The sequence below is a fragment of the Brienomyrus brachyistius genome, chromosome 9 (assembly GCF_023856365.1).
Source record: "Brienomyrus brachyistius isolate T26 chromosome 9, BBRACH_0.4, whole genome shotgun sequence".
Taxonomy (NCBI): Eukaryota; Metazoa; Chordata; class Actinopteri; order Osteoglossiformes; family Mormyridae; genus Brienomyrus; species Brienomyrus brachyistius.
In genome coordinates, this window is record NC_064541.1 from 17,761,602 (window position 1) to 17,779,486 (window position 17,885).

At 41.8% G+C, this 17,885-nt stretch overlaps 2 protein-coding genes across 6 annotated transcripts in view; both read left to right on the top strand.

Moving 5' to 3' along the window:
* The window catches only part of brd2b (bromodomain containing 2b), a 70,859-nt gene that overhangs the window by 14,721 nt on the left and 38,253 nt on the right, over nt 1–17,885 (top strand). The window lies entirely within an intron of this gene.
* Nucleotides 10,836–14,949, top strand: LOC125749595 (H-2 class II histocompatibility antigen, A-U alpha chain-like). The gene is made up of 4 exons (XM_049027019.1): nt 10,836–10,989; nt 11,907–12,155; nt 13,735–14,016; nt 14,674–14,949. The coding sequence occupies exons 1-4, from the start codon at nt 10,926–10,928 to the stop codon at nt 14,796–14,798; spliced, it is 720 nt and encodes a 239-aa protein (XP_048882976.1). The 5' UTR covers nt 10,836–10,925; the 3' UTR covers nt 14,799–14,949.

Consider the following 17,885-nt stretch of genomic DNA (forward strand, 5'->3'; position numbering starts at 1 on the left):
ATCACAGATAACAGTCAGACATCTGGTTCAACGTGATCAGTCTCAGACATACCTTTCTTTTGAAAGTGTGTACATATTAAAAAGAATTAATCAGACTGCATGTGTCTATGTGTGTCTGCTTCAGATGTTCAGTACACAGCCTTTCCCAGGGATGACATCAAGTGGACCTGCACTGTGTACAGAGGTGGTTCTGATTTCTGGATGTCTTCCCTTAATTGCTTACAGTTGCATATTCATGTACAAAGCCAACATGAGGCTCATCTCCTACTTAGTACCAGCATGATTCTTGTTGTACTGGTGGACGCTGAAGCAAAGTCCATCTGACTGGATAACTGACGTTTTAGTTTTTCTGCTGGAATGGTTCCCTTGGGAGTAAAGCAGAGGCCGTCCTTAAAAGACACACAGAACATCTCACTGGCCTCCATCTAAAGGAGCAGTGTCTCTTCATGGGCCTTCCGCATCTCCAAAGTCTAGAACCTGACATGGAAGATCATTCTAGTAACCCTGCAGAAAATCCTAGTTTCACTGCCCTATGTACACTGGCATTTCCTGAAGGATAAACTGCAAACCTTGTCTGATGATTTAAATCCCACTTCGGCACCATGTCAGTGTAAGTCTGCTCCTGAGCTCCACGATGCTGAATGATAGTTCTCACTTTCTCACTGTCACCGACTGATTATTTTTCTTTGGCAAACTGATACTTATTCATGTCAGGCGTCACCATGTCAGTTTGAACACTGCAAGGCTCCACATTACAGCATGTAAAGTTTACAGGCAAGAGAAAGTAATCACATGTATGTGTAACTTACTCAGATCTCATAACAGTACAATAACGAACAAAAAGACAGCAAAATTATGCAACGTGGGAACCAAAACACAGTAAGGCAGTATCACTGCAACTTATAGAATATTTTTAAAATTAATTTTGAGATCTTGGTTAACAGTGGGCAGCATGGTGGTGCAGTGGTTAGCACTGTTGCATCACACTTCTGGGACCCAGGTTTGAGTCTCTGCCTGGGTCACATGTGTGTGGAGTATGCATGTTCTCCCTGTCATGCCCGGCTCGTCCGCTCCTCGTGTGTGCCACGCCCCCTGATTACCCACGTGTATTTCCCTGATCGTCTCCAGCTTTGTCTAGTTACTTTGATTAGTCCTGTGTATTTAAGTCCTGGTCTCCCCGGTTTCCCTGGTCCGTCATTGATGTCAGTCTGTGTCCAATGTTCCCGGCTCCCCGAAGCCCGAATAAACCCCCGTACTTTGCCCCGATTTCTGCTTGTCTGCCTGTCCTTGCCCGCCTGCACGCACGATCGCCGCTTCGCCCGACCGCATCCCGTGACACTCCCCATGTTGTCGTGGGGTTTCCTCTGGGTACTCCGGTTTCCCCCCACAGTCCAAAAACATGCTGAGGCTAATTGGAGTTGCTAAATTGCCCGCATGGTGTGTGAGTGTGCCCTGCGATGGGCTGGACCCCTATCCAGGGTTGTTCCCTGCCTCATGGACATTGCTTCCGGGATAGGCTCCGGACCCCCCGCAACCCCGTAGGATAAGCGGTTTGGAAAATGGATGGTTAACAGTTTTGCGTGTGGTGACTAACAATGATCACACACTATATATAGATAGATAGTTTAGGGTGTAAAATTATTAGTAAAGGACACTGCATAATCTACTTTGACCAACAAGACTAAAGAAACTGAAAATTGTGCTACATGATGACAATTGTACAAAACCATTTGCTTATATGTACTAAACATTTGGAAATTTGTGTGAAGCAATGAGAAATGAAGTTCTGCTGTGCAGATGTGACATTTTGGTGTGGGGATTACATTTGTTTTCCAAATGTTAGCTCATCTGAGAAATGCTGCAAAGCAATTGAGAAAAACTGTAAACCTTGTAATACAGGTATGATGTCCGTCAACTGGTCTCGCGGGCCACGATTAGAAAGTGTCAGTGCAGTGATGACATGTGACAGGCCGCCCTCTAGTGGTTATAGGTGCACAGTGTTGGAACTCTTCTTTCAGCCACTCAGAACACGTGATGGAGAATGACTGATTTTCAGGTGCTTACAACGTTGTTTTTTAATATTGCTTAATTTTTAAATATTGTGTATTTTGTATTTTAAATTAAAATTGGGTTGTAGCTGTCACGTATGACTTTATTGAGAGATTATAGCCTACAAGAAAACAGGTTATGATAATAACGTCTAAATTTGCATGTACTCCATATGAAGTCGTGGGGTTACGCTACGCCGCCAGTAGAGGGGGTTAGTGACTCACTTTTGAACAGCGAATCTCTACGAGGTTCTCAGAGACGTTACGTTCCATCCACTATAACATGCAAATGTTAGCACTGATTAGTAGGAAATTTTACTGTGAAAGATGTTTACATGGGATTTACAACCACATAAGTTGAGAAATGTTTGCATTTTCTTGCTTAATTTCATTACGCATTCCCTGTGCTATATGATTTAATGTATCTGATTTTCTCTCAGCGCATAAATACATAAATGTCATTAAGTGCATGAACAATGACACTGATCCTCAGGACGTGCTACAGCTGGACAGAGACGATATAATATATGTTGATTTTGAAAAGAATGATAAGGTGAGCAGAGCGGCTCATTTTCTTGGCCAGTGGTCCGCACCAGCCTGGGTGCAGGCGGTACATACAGGCTCGAGGAGAGGGGGGTGCAGCCGGTACATCCGTCCGGGGTCTATGAAGCTCAAGGGGGCTCAGGAAGTCATATTGTTAATCAGCACCATAAACTTAATATACAACCGTTTAGACATCGTTGGCAACAAAATAACTGTATACCAGTGTAATCTAACAATTCTTTATATTCTAATTTCCAACGCAATATCACGTAGAACACAAATATAAAAGGCAGACCATAAAGGAAGACATGAATCAGGATGTGTGAAAAACGCCTGGAGGTTAGTAATGCCAAATATTCCGTATTATGGAACAGTACACGGCTCATTGGGCAGCTTTTCCATTGTGTGTGAACATGTAAAACTAAAAAAACCTACAATACCACCGATCACAAGGAAATGTTTAACTTTAACATTAATGTTAATATGCATTTTTAAATCTGCAAAGAAACGCAGAGGCAACACTTCCGATGAAGAGTAGATTCAGAGGAGTGTAAATCGAGACATCTAACCCTGCCGTATTCAAACGGCATAGTAAGTATTTGGTTTAGCTTTGACATTTACTTAACACTAACATACATTTGACTACAGTGTCAATTCATTATAGCCATTATTATTTTATGAAAGTAAGTTAAATGTTCTTTTATTTGTGTTATTCGGCTGAAACAGAAGATGTCAGGTAATTAAACGTGGATTCTCTTAAACAAATTTTATTACACAAATCAGAGGACGCCAGATGGAAAATTAATAACATAAAAGATCTAAACTCAAATTTAAAAAACACATACATATCACAATTTATAAACAACCAGATACAGCTTAATTATATTAAAATAACAGACCACGAAAACAAAAATAAACAACTCCACAGATAAATCAAAGAAATCAGTCACTACTCGGCAGGGCTACCCGTACAAAGGGGAGACAGACAGCCGATGGTGTACCCAGGGACGGATTATGGGATGTGTGGCCCCTGGGCAAAACGTTTGCGAGGGCCCCCCCCCCATCACCACCACCACCACAATTCAAGGGCCCTTGGCAGCCAAACGCCCTCCCTATAGGGTCAGGGGCCCTTGTAGGCAGAGGATCTAAGAATGTAGGCCCTCTAAAATAGACAAACGAAAATACATTGTTGATAAGCGTTGCAAATTGTTTTGGGCTAGGGGCCCCACGGGCCCCCTGCACCCCAAGCGGCCCCGCTGGCCCGGTCCGTAATCCGTCCCTGGGTGAACCCCCATAGTCACACTACTCCTGCACACACTCGATGACGTGCGGTCGATGTGATAATCTACTATAAACCACACACACTCTCCAACAAAGCACACGTAAGCAACATTAAATACTTAAATACACAAGCATGCAATGATTCGGTCCCACCATCAGATAACTCTAACCGCCCGTTAGAACCACCCGCATCTCCCCAATTGATAACGATTGTATAATTATTACAGTGAATCGAGACCAGGGCCGCCGAGAGAAAATCCGGGCCTCGGCACGAAGAAGGTGTGTGGGCCCTTATACAAAATTCTACACACATGTATGTGTGTTTATTATTATTTATTAGTCACTTTGACAGGGACAGACAACACGGGACAAATCAAAACAGGACCTACAGGACATGGGTGTCACGGTCAGCACCTGTCTGCCTCTGCCCTTCATGTCTCTACCTCGTTTGGCCAGCAGGTGTCGCTGGCCATCCTATAGCCACGCTCGGGAGGCCAAAAGATTTTCATCAACATCACATCTGATGTTTTCCATTGCCACACACCGTGGAAAAAACAACATCCAACAAAGACATCTGATTTTGTGGTCTATGATCATACACTTTCCACCTCCATGCTGAAAAAAACTCTTCTATTGGATTTAGGAACGGAGAGTATGGTGGAAGGAATTCCACTGTTATCCTTTCATGTGCAGCAAACCAGTCACTAACACTGTTGGTTCGGTGGAAGCTGACATTATCCCAGACAACAACATAATTAGGCAAATGTGGTCTAGCTCTTTCTTGTTCTGGAATCAGGTCTCTGTAAAGTGCATTTAGGAAGGCCAGGAGAAGTTGGATATTATAGGGCCCAATGTGTGGAATATGTGTGCTCACACCGTTCTCTGAAATGGCAGCACACATTGTAATATTGGCCCCACGTTGGCCTGGTGTGTCAATTGTGGCTCGTGTCCAATGAGATTGCGACCACGTCTCCGGCCTTTGGACAGATTAAACCCAGCCTCGTCCACAAAAACAAGAATGTGGGTCGTTTCATGTAGTTCTAACTCCATGATTCTCTATGAAGGAACACAGGAAAAAATGTAACAGTAAATGTATTTTCTTATGGGTTTCTGAAACTTACAGTGAAGTAATACAGGAATCTTAGAAATACAGGAAAACTCACTAAGTGCACACCAATGGTTTACCTGGACATACTGGTACCGCAACGCCTTGACTCTTTCACTGTTCCTCTCAAATGGCACCTTATAGAGCTGTTTCATAGTCATCTGATGTCTTTCTAAAACTCTGTCTATGGTGGAAATGCTGACAGAATTTATATTTGCAAAGACCTCATTGTCATTTATGATTGCACTTTGGATCTCTCTTAGCCTGATGGAATTGTTGGCTATGACCATGTTGCAAATTTCTTGTTCTTGCAGTTGGTTAAATACTGCTGCTCTGCCACCAGCGCAAGGTTGTCGTGCAGTTCTATAGAATGAACAAATAGACTTGCATTTACCTTTACAATATTGTTGTTTATACTGTAAAAATACTTTACATACTGTAAAACAAAAAAATACATATGTACCTGTTTTCCCTACAAAAGGTTTGCACAATTGATGACACTGTGGACCTGTTTACATTAGGCTGTACTCTTCGACCAGCCTCTTCCATTGTAAAACCATGATTTATGACATGATCCACAAGTGTGGCTCTGATTTCATCAGAGACTCTGACTCTTCTATTTCCACCTCTTCCTCGATTATTTCTTCCTCTACCACCACCACGTATTCTTACACGCCTTTCAATTGCTCTTCCACGAGCATGTTGCTGCAGTTCAGCGTTGTGAATGTCCTCCATTCTCAAAACATTCTACAGCAGTGATTGTGCTGTGGGCAATCTACATATATATACTCCCAAAGTTGATTGGTTAAATGGTTAAATGGTTGAGTCATATTAGAGGTACTTTGCAATTAGATTGCGATTGCAATTACAGGGCATGTGCCAATGTAGCAGACATTACAAACAATGTCAATGTTAGATATATTTTAGAATATACATTCATGTATACTAATTATGATAATTGAATAGATCGTTTTGAATGTGATGGCTTACACAATAAAAAATGTCTGAGAAGTTCTGAAGTGTTTGACAGTGTAAGTGAGAATCTAGTCATCAGTTTTGATCAACAAGCCATATGCAATTATTTGTTGTCCAAACTGCAGACAGTTGTATGTACTCTTTGCACACATGTGCCAAAGCATTTGCTCAAATCAATAAGAAATTCCAATCTGATGTGAAAAAGATGCGAATTGTTCAGAGATCTGAACTTAATGTTTTGGGAAATAAAAAAATCATTTGAGAACTGAGCCAAAGCAATTGAGAAAAACTGTAACGAAGGTGGAGTTTCCCACATCTCAGATCACCAACCAAACCGTATGTTTAGTTACCTGACTGGTGCTGTCTATGGTCGTGAATGCTGCCACACATGTATATATAGAGCTTGGCCAGGGCTAGTACCATTTGCAGTATGAACATGGAGGTACCTCACCAAGTAAATGAACAAGGGCAACTTCCTGCTCGAGGAAGAGGAGGAAGAAGAAGAGGAGGCGGAGTGAGGATGCGTGGTGGTGGAATAGGGGGAAGAGGCTGAGGAGCACGAAGACACCATGCTGTCCCAGATGAAATTCGGGCCACAATTATAGACCATGTTGTCAACCATCACCTCGCAACGGCAGAGGCAGGCCGTCAATCTCCCCCATCATCCATACCTTTCGCAAGAAAAACAGGTATGTACTCAGTGGCCATAACGTCATTGACCAGCGGGCCACGGTGGATGTCCCAGGCCAACGAGGGGGCAATTTAACAATGTGTGCTGCCATATCTGAGAATGGTGTGGTCACACACATCCCCAGTTTAGGCCCATACAACACTCAAAAGCTTCTCATTTTCTTGGACCGTCTTTATACTGATCTGGTCCCAGAAAATGAGAGAGGTCTCGAAGGGCCTCACCTACCACACTATGTGATCGTGTGGGACAATGTGAATTTCCACCATGGCCCGCTCATCAGGGTCTGGTTCAGTTCTCATCCAAGGATGCTCATGGAGCTACTACCACCATACTCTCCTTTCCTCAATCCAATTGAGGAGTTTTTTGTTCCGCTTGGAGGTGGAGAGTGTATGAACATCGGGCTCAAGACCAGAGGTCCCTGCTCCATACAATGGATGCTGCGTGCAAGGACATCACAGGGGATCAGTGTAGGGGATGGTTGAGACATTCACACCGTTTCTTCCCTTGCTGTATCACAAGGGAAAATATCCGCTGCGATGTGGATAAAAATCTATGGCCAAACAGAAAGCAGCGTGTGGATGGTCAGGAGGATGAGGATGGTGGCCAGGAGAGGGAGGGTGGCGACAGCGACCAGTGAAGGTCTTACTGTAGTTGTGAAACTTTATTTATAGCACTGTAGGCTAGATATAATTTTTCTTGCTTTTTGTTTTTGTTTATTTTTCATACATGTACAGAATACTGTATACATTTTCTTTTTATGTACTCTAATGTATGGAAATTACTTTGTGTGTGTGAATAAAAATGGTTACAATTTCCTTGGGAGTATGAGTGCAGTGTGTGTGATGTCAAACTTCTTACTGCAAAATAATTTTTTTTCAGTTTTATACATAATTGTATTCTGTTAGCTAGACCTCTGCCATAGTGACAAAACATCTAGGCATTTTGACTTGCAGTGCTCACACAATGCCAAAGGGACGATGCATTTTGGGGGCACTGACTCCTTATATGAGAAAGGAATTTAGTTTTGACACCTGGGTAAACTGTTTTGGGAGAGATATGAGCTTTAGCAGGTGATCCATGGTGCTGTGCTGAACCATCCAGGTTATTTTAGCAAAAGCACTAAGTGAATGCAAAGGAGCCAAAGCAACTGAGAAAGATCTCTGACATTTCGATGGTACTGACTCTTTATATGGGAAAGGAATCTAGTTTTGAAGCATGTGTGAACAGTTTTGGGAGAGATATGAACTTTTGCTAATGAGCTGTAATGTTGCACAGAACTGTAAGACTGTTTGGCCAAATGATCTTATAGTTTTAAGAATGTAATTTCTGTTTCAAGAAATGAGCCAAACCAACGGAGAAAAACTGTAACAGCTGATGACTGGATGTTGCTTGAGAGTCATGCCTCTCTGCTGCCATCTTGTGTTGGAGCTTCACCATGACACCGAACAACCGGACAGGTTCATTTCACGTTCCCTTTGTACTCTGCAGTGGCGCTGGCTCTTAATGCTTTGTCTCACAGAAGGCTGACGTTCATAATTTCTGTAAATCACTAAAATGTTTTGTTTTACAAAGAAAACCATTTAAAAAATTAAAAACACAAAGCCAATTGTCACGCCCGGACAGGCAGCACCCACCAGCTCCGCCCACTTAGGCGGAGTCCATCAGATTGACACCCTGTCTTAAGTCCGGCACTTCCCTCAGTCTAATGCGAAGTATCGAGCCATGTTCATGCACCATACCGAGCGATTACTTGTCTTCCGTTCACCCGTTATTCCGATCCCTCTCCATTTGCCTTGTGTGTTTACCTACCCTTCTCCTCTCCCTTTCCCCAGACTCGCTCCCGCACCTGATCCTCCGATCCTGCTGAGACCGGCTCCTCCAGTTCCCCTTTCCCCGTGTTGTCGTGTCCTTTGTGTACACGTAGAACTGACCTCTCGGCTTTGGACCCCTGCCTCCGGACATCGACCACTCTTCTCGACCAGCCCTTTCTGTACCTTAGCCCTAGTGCTCGTATTAAACCTTCCCGTTGCATGCACGCCTGGATCCTCGCCTCGTTCTTTGGGTCACCGTAACACCAATGTCATTCTTCAGGGATCTCATTTAATTATTCTGCTAATTTGGATCATCATTTGATAAGCATATCCATCCATTTTCCAAACTGCTTATCCTCCTGGGTTGCGGGGGGGTCCGGAGCCTATCCCGGAAGCAATGGCAACGAGGCAGGGAACAACTCAGGATGGGGGGGGGCACACTCACACACCAGTCACTCACACATGCACACCTACGGGCAATTTTAGCAACTCCAATCAGCCTCAGCATGTTTTTGGACTGTGGGGGGAAACCGCAGTACCTGGAGGAAACCCCACGACGACATAGGGAGAACATGCAAACTCCACACACATGTAACCCAGGCGGAGACTCGAACCCGGGTCCCAGAGGTGTGAGGCAACAGTGCTAACCACTGCACCACCATGCCTCCCCTTGATAAGCATATATGATGGCTAAAATAACTTAAAATAACTCAAATTGACATTTTCATTTGGCTGATACAATAAAGAACAGTACAGAAGACAGATAATACAGTAACTCTATCGGCATGAGGGCTCAGTGGGAGACTCTTCTGCATCACACCTCCAGGTTGTGGGTTTCAGTCCCATGCTCTGTGAGCACATGGAGTTTGTTTGGCTTCCCTGTGTTATGATGGTTCCCTCTGGATACGCTGCATCCTCACACCGTCCAAAAATGTGCCCTTAGGCTAATTAGAATCTCTAAACTGGCCCGAGTGTTTATGGGTTTATTCTGCCAGGATAGGTTTGATAGGCAAGATAAGTGGTTAGAAAGTAGATAGATGTAATAAATAAAAGATAACAAATAAATGATGTGCTAGTAGCTGCTATTCCATTCTATACTATCCTTATTTTCTATAATTAGCAGCGATTGAGTGGCCTTATGATTTGCATTAGAAACTGTGGTGTTGAATGGAGGAACGAGAACAGTGTCTGTGCAGGGTGACTGAAGGCCTTGGGGATGTTGGCTGCCTGCCTGAGCCAGTCTGTGGGGTAAATTGGCCTCAGCAGCTCTTACCATCATCGGCAGACCCAAGATGAGCAGCTGTCAGGTAACAATGTAATGTATCCAGTGAGGATGGATTCCATCATGCATCTGTAGAAGTTCATGAGGGCTGCTGGTGACATCTGGTCACTCCTCAGGCATCTGAGGACGTAAAGACTTCCTGGTTCCTGCAGGTTGTCTGAGATTAATTTAAATCTGCTCTATCCACAGCTGCCCCACTGATATAAATGGGAACATGGTCTGTGTTCTGGTTCCTGAAAAAGATGATCAGCTCCTTGGCCTTGCTGATGTTAAAGCAGAGGTTTATGTCAAGGCACCAGACTGTCTGGAGTCTAACCTCTTCTTCACTGGCTGAATTTTCATTATTGGTGATCAAAACCCAGAGTTGGGGGAGGCATGAAGAGAATTTCCCCACAGGGACCCAGGTTGGAGTCTCTGCCTGGGTCACATGTGTGTGGAGTTTGCATGTTCTCCCCATGTTGTCGTGGGGTTTCCACCGGGTACTCCGGATTCCCCCCACAGTCCAAACACATGCTGAGGCTAATTGGAGTTGCTAAATTGCCTGTAGGTGTGCATGCGTGGGTGAATGGTGTGTGAGTGTGCCCTGCTGGCCCCCCATCCTGGGTTGTTCCCTGCCTCGTGCCCATTGCTTCTGGGATAGACTGCGGACCCCCCACAACCCAGTAGGATAAGCGGTTGGGATAATGGATGGATGGATGGTATTGCTGCTTTGCTGTTTTTGTGTTATTCAGTGCTGTGTGACTTGTTTGTTTGCTTTTGTTCTGTGTTTTGAGATCTGAAGCAAGTAAACGTGCATGCAAGTGCTTTCTTGCTTTTTTGCCAGTGAACTTTACATACTGTAATGTAGAGCCTTGCAGTGTTGAAACTGCATGGTGTCTTACATGAAGAAGTATTCATTTACTGAAGAAAAATACAAAAAAATCATGTACTGTGGAAGCAAAAACACACGAATGTCGTATCACCGCAGTGCATGGAATGTGTTTAGAAATCATTCTGAAAGTTCGGTTAACTTAAGTTTCTTACCTAGCAACTTCAGTGAAAACGATTCCGCTTTTCTGATTGGTCATTAGGGGCGTGACTTCGCTCAAAGGGGTGAAGCCGTTTCTCCGCTTGGTAACTCATTCAATGTGAAGGTCCTGGCAAGTACTGTCTGCAACCAAGAGCCCAGCGTGTGAATTTGCGACTGAAAATGAGTCACTTTTTTTCACTCTTTATGCTTTTGGGAGGCCTGTGTATCTGTGCAAAGGTCGAAGGTAAGTGATTTATGCCCGCTGTACTTATTATTGCGGATTTTTGTTTTAAAATGAATGGGATACATTTCAACAATTTTCATCGGGACAATAAACGTTTTCTGATTTAAATTATACGTTGCTCAGTTGCCTTTTATTAATCCTAAACGGCAGTAATCCTAATCGAAGTAACATATGAATAACATCAGAGTTATATATGAAGTAGCACTATTTAATCTGAATAAAGCCCGTTTAATTTATCCAGGTCATGCTCCTATTTACATCAATGGGATAGTTATACAATAAACAAATAATTAAAATTTGAATTTACCTAAACAAGGTTATAGTGCCAGAGTAATGCTGCCTTAAAACAAATATGTAATCAGCTGGATCAGAATTATTTTCATTAGATTGACAGAATGCTTGGCACATACTTTTGTTTTTTTAGACTATAAATGATACTGGTATAATTATTATAGGATAGAATTACACTTAATAATTTTAGCTAATTACTAGACAATTCTGTTTTCAGACTTATAATCAATTTTATAGCATTTTATTATTTCTTTTAGATATTTTTGTGTTGGAACCTTTAATATCTAAGTCAGATGTTTTCAAAGTTCACACCTCGCACCACCTCAGAAAATGTGCTGGTACCGTAACTAACGTCATGAAGCGATATACCTCTGCGTACCACCAGGGGGAGCTCGAAGTTCCACCATTGGTACGCGTACCGTAGTTTGAGAATTACTGATCTGAATCATGGGTGATATATTTATATATATTTAAATGAATGCTCTGTCTTTTCATTACGCATTACCTGCGCTGTCAGAGTAAAGAAGCAGTGTAGGAAATTTACCACGTAACAACTGTATGTTTACAGCATATGCATTAAACCCAGTGAATGAGTGACTGATGTACTTTACCTGCTTCTCTCTCAGCTCATATAGATATCATTGTTTCTGCCTGCAAGACCAATGACACTGATCCTGAGGATATGCTGGAGCTGGATGGAGATGAGATGCTTTATTTTGATTTTAAAAAGAATGATATGGTGTACACAATGCCGGAGTTTGTTGGCCAGTTGACCTATCCAACCTGGGCTCAGGGGGCACAGGCAGATCATCAGGTTTGCTTAAGCGACTTGAAAGTGGTTACTGAAGCCGAAAGCAGCCCTCCTGAGCAGATAGGTAAGGATACCATCAGATCGTTTAATCCACACCTGTCAACCTCTATTTCAGATAAATAACACTGATAGAATAATGTTAAATTTACTTACTTCTTAAAATTAATAATTCTTAGAATGAATTAAAACACAGTGCACTCAAATATATGTTAGTGTTAAATAAATATTAAAATTAAACACTTATTTACTATGGACTGTATTTATAGCAGAATAATTATAGGTTAAGCATGTAATTTGGCAATATTTGCTGTTTGCTCAGTACAGTAGCAAACAAAATAGTCACACAGCACCGTATAACACAAATACAACAAACAAAATCATGTACTGAAACAGAACAATGCTGTATGCAATTTATGGAATATATTTTTAAATGATTTTGAAAGCTTGGTTAATTGTTTTGCATGTGGTGACTAACATGATGATCATGCATATAGTTTCGGGTGTACATTGTTACATTGGGAAACTACATAATCTATTTTGACTAACAAGACTAAAGCTGAAAATTGAACTGAAAATTGTGCCAAATGATGACAATTGTACAAAACCCATGCATCCATCCATTTTCCAAACCACTTATCCCACTGGGCCGCGGGGGTCCGGAGCCTATCCCGGAAGCAATGGGCATGAGGCAGGGAACAATCCAGGATGGGGGGCCAGCCCATCTTGTACAAAACCATTTCCAGAAATTATGTTCTGGTGTGCAGAAGTGAGATTATGGTGTGGGGATTACACTTCATGTTTTGCAAATGTTAATTGTCATTTGAGAAATGCTCTAAAGCAATTGAGAAAAACTGTAATTGTTTTGGGTAAGTTAGGGGCTTTTGCAGTGTTCACAGTGTTGTGCTATATGAATGATCTGTTTTGAGAAATGCTCTTATTGTCCTGAGAATGTTAAATATGTTTCATGAAATCTGCCAAAGCAATCGAGAAAAACAGTAGTTGATTTCTCCCCAATCGAGCTTGATGGGCCGAATGGCCTCCTCTCGTTTGCAAATTTTTTATGTTCTTATGATTATGTTGCCATTTTCTGGTGTTTGTGTTACACAGTGCTGTATGACTTTTTTGTTTGCTATTGTACTGTGTTTTATAATCTGAAGAAGTTACATGTGCATGCGACTGCTTTCTCTTGCCAGTGAACTTTACATACTGTAACATAGAGCCTTGCAGTGTTGAAACTGATGTTTTTGACATGAATAAGTATCAGTTTGCTAAAGAAGAATGATCAGTTAGTGACTATGAGAAAGTGGGAACCGACGATCATTCAGAATTTTTGGAGCTCTTACACATACTGACATACTGACTATATATCTAAGCATTTTGACTCTCGTGGTTAAAATGATACTGATTGTACTTTCATTTTGGTGGCACTGACTAATTCATTGGTGGAATTATGTGCTTTTGTGACAAAAGTTAATAGTTCTGGGTAAGTTACAGGTTTTGGAGCTAAACCATAGTGTTGTGCTATATGCATGAACTGTTTTGATAAATGCTCTTATAGTCCTGAGAATGTTAAGTATGTTTTATGAAATGTGCCACAGCAATGTAGAAAAATTGTAATTTAATAATTATCTTTGATTTCTCAGATGCACCCCAGCTCACAATATATACGAGAAATGAAGTTGAACTCGGTAGAAGCAACATTCTGATCTGCTCTGTGAATAACTTCCACCCCCCACCTGTCAAAGTGAAATGGACTAAAAATAACGTGGAGGTGAAGGAGGGAGTGACCCTGAGCCGCTACTACCCCAACAGTGATGCCACCTTCAGACAGTACTCCACCCTCCCCTTCACCCCCCAGAAAGGGGATGACTACTCCTGCACTGTGTATCACAAAGGGCTGACTGAGCCTGAGACCAGGTTCTGGGGTAAGGTTACCTTAATCAGATGGTTTTGTCCAAAGTGCTGAATATGCAGGGATTAGAGAAGTGGGTCAGCTAGTGTCTCTGGAGGCCTTTGTCAAGGGCCCATCAGTGACATCACTCTGCCAACCACAGCATCAGGTTTAGCGTCAAGGCATACAGCCAAATATAACTGCAAATAATCATGGGCATAACATGTTAAATGGTTAATTCTGCTTTCTGCTTTCCACTGGACCTGCGTTAGAAGTTGAGTTTCACAGTTGGTTTGCTGAGTTTAACAAGTTTTATGATTAATGAGAATGTACAAGATGGCATTTTTCAAAATGTATATAAACATGATGATTTCAAGATGAGAAAATCATAAAAACAGAACTAAAGTAAGAAAATATATAATATTGATTTTCATATTATGTATATTATTTATAAATCTTATAAGTACCAACAGTTTTTTGAAAACAGATTATTGGGGTGTGAGGATGGTTTAGCAGTATTACTGTCAGATACCGGTGCAGGTTATTGAATAATAGTCAGGTATGGTTTCAGTTTATGCCTCTGATTTTGTGTTTTTATTATAAATGTCGTGATCAACTATAATGAACCATCAGTGACCAATTAAAATATATATAAATTAATTGCATATCAAATTGGTCTTTGCTCGTGCAGAACCAGAATTTCAGGATGAGTCTGACATCGGAGAAACAGTATATTGCGGAATCGGACTGACTCTGGGGCTGCTGGGAGTGGGAGCCGGAACCTTCTTCCTCGTCAAGGGAAACAACTGCAGCTGAGAAGGACATTCAGGGTTAAGCAGTAACAGCTCTGATTGGTCCAGTTAACATGCTGACCTGTGTAATTCATTCTGACTTAACATCCAATCAGATAGAAGGGTGGTTCGGGAAGTAGGCTGTGTAATGTAGTGTGACGAAAGTAATATCTGTATGTGATGTATGTATCTGGTTAATATGTACACAACTGGGATCATATGAACATGAACATTATTAATATTACTGATTATAAAATTAACATTTTACCTATTTCATCAATTATCAAAAATGAAAAAAATGATCTGTATTATACCCAGTCAATATTTGTCTATGATATTTCTGTCTAAATCTTAAAGAAGAAAATAAAGTAGAAATTTTCTATCAGTACTTTATTCCTTTCCTTGTTTTTGGCATCATCAGTGCTTTGTTTTGTTTTTATTTGTTTCTGATAACCATAAAGGATAATTTTGACGTTTTTGATTTTAACAATACATTTTTAATCGTTTTAAAAGGAACATTCTCTATTTTGTACACACTTGTTCAGAGAAGTTTATTTGAAATGCATCAGCATAAATTTGATTAACATTGCACACCTTTAATCATGTAATCCTGTATGTTTTTAATAAAACTTTTCTGTTTTTGAAGTGATATTGATGACATTAAATGAAGGAAAACGTGCTGATTGTTGACAGATTAGGATTGTGTATTATTCTACAAAATTAAAATAAATATTTGAAATTGCACATTAACAAATATATAACTGAGGAACAGCACTGTTACAATGCTCCACCCCATTCAAAGGATCCCTGTATCTAAATGCTGCTGTCCATGATTAAAAATTCATTTTGAGCTGCTATATTCATTTAGCATGGGAATCGTGCTGGATCACATGCAGCAGAGGTGATTTTCTGAAAGCATTAATCTAAATGGGATCAGCTGCAAATGATTAAATTATCGAATGACCATTTCATCTTTTAAAATCCTCTTTCTTTTGCATCACAGTTCCAGCACCAAGCTGCAGCTCTCTGACATTATGGAGAATCCACATTGTCTTTGTCCTTTTGCGGTTTGTCTGGAGTTTCATAATGACAAATACCATTAGAGACCATGCAGCACATGCTATCTTTCCTTCACATATTTAAGATCAGAGGCATGTTAAAGTCAGAGGCCCCTGGGCTGTTTGAGTTATCAGAGACCCCCGGCTGTTTTCTATGGTGGTACAGTTGTTGACCAGAGTGGGTGGCGGCAAATCATAACCCTTATTGGTTCAAAATGGGACGCAGCATTTTATTTTTCAGTACGGGATCATCCCATGAAATACAGGACGGATGACAACTCTAGGTTTAATATTTTACTAAACAGATCACTTTTTAGCAGAGTCCCCCGGTCTTCAGGGGTGGGTTAGCATGTTCATTAAAGCACCCCTGATCAAGCCCTGCAGAGATAGATCTTCACCATACCAAACACCTTCTTATCATTTTCGTGCAGGTATGCCTAGCTATACTTCATTTTATGCAAAACATGTCAGTTGGCACTTTGACAATTTAGCGATTAGAAATTCTTATAGCTTAATGTGCTGTTTGTCATGAATGTGTTTGTTTCTCCTAAAAAGCCTGAACAGGTAGAGCTGAAATTAATTTTAATAAAGGCTAAACTTTTTAAAAAGAGGTGAAAGTTGCATTGCATCCTTTACCAGAAATGTTGTATTGTCAAAAATAAGATGTTTGCTATCTAGTCAAGAAAAGGAGGCAAAATGATTTTATAGAAGTATGCCGTGATGATTACATTTTGCAAGCTGGAGAATGTCAAAATCATAAAGAATATCTTTAGTCAAAGTTTTGTCATCTTCAACTACACTGCCCAAAAAAGTCAAAGGAACACTTTTTAATTAGAGTATAGCATCAAGTCAATTACGCTTCTGGGATATTGATCTGGTCAGTTAAGTAGTAGAGGGGGTTGTTAATCAGTTTCAGAAATTAACAACAGGTGCACTAGAGGGGTAACAATGAGACGACCCCCAAAACAGGAAAGGTTTAACAGGTAGAGGTCACTGACGTTTTTCCGTCTTCAACTTTTCTGACTGTTTTTTCACTAGATTTGCATTTGGCTACGGTCAGTGGCAGCATGAGGCGATTTGGCTACGGTCAGTGGCAGCATGAGGCGATTTGGCTACAGTCAGTGGTAGCATGAGGCGATACCTGGACCCTACAGAGGTTGCACAGGTAGTCCAACTCCTCCAGCATGGCACATCAATACATACCATTGCCAGAAGGTTTGCTGTATCTCCCAGCAAACCTTCTGCATAGAGGAGATTCTAGGAGACAGGCAGTTACTGTAGGAGAGCTGCATGGGGCAGCAGAAGGTCCTTAACCCATCAGCAGGACCGGATTCTGCTCCTTTGTGCGAGGAGGAACAGGATGAGCACTGTCATGCACTGTCCTACAAAATGACATCCAGCAGACCACTGGTGTGAATGTCTTGGACCAAACAATCAGAAACAGAAATCATGATGGTGGCCTTAGGGCCCGACGTCCTCTATTGGGCCCTGTTCTCACCTGCCCGGCACCATGGAGCTTGATTGGTATTTTCCATAGAATAGCAGAATTTGCAGGTCCGCCGCTGGCACCCTGTGCTTTTCACAGATGAGAGCAGATTCACCCTGAGCACATGTGACAGACATGAAAGGGCCTGGAGAAGCCATGGAGAACGTTATGCTGCCTGCAGCATTGTTCAGCATGACCAGTTTGTTGGTGGGTCAGTAATGGTCAGGGGAGGCATATCCATGGAGGGACGCACAGACCTCTACAGGCTAGACAACGGCACCTTGACTGCCATTAGGTATCGGGATGAAATCCTTGGACCCACTGTCAGACCCTATGCTGGTGCAGTGGGTCCTGGGTTCCTCCTGGTGCACGAAAATGCCGGGCCTCATGTAGTGAGAGTATTCAGGCAGTTCTTGGAGGTTGAAGGAATTGATACCATTGACTGCCCCCCATGCTTGCCTGACCTAAATCCAATAGAACACGTCTGGGACATTATGTTTCAGTCCATCCGAGGCCACCAGGTTGCACCTTAGACTGTCCAGGAGCTCAGTGATGCCCTGGTCCAGGT

Coding starts and splice junctions, on each gene's coding strand:
- LOC125749595 (XM_049027019.1), top strand. CDS start 10,926: ATGAGTCACTTTTTTTCACTCTTTATGCTTTTGGGAGGCCTGTGTATC. Junction 10,990..11,906: donor TATCTGTGCAAAGGTCGAAG/GTAAGTGATTTA, acceptor CTTCTCTCTCAG/CTCATATAGATATCATTGTT. Junction 14,017..14,673: donor GCCTGAGACCAGGTTCTGGG/GTAAGGTTACCT, acceptor TTGCTCGTGCAG/AACCAGAATTTCAGGATGAG.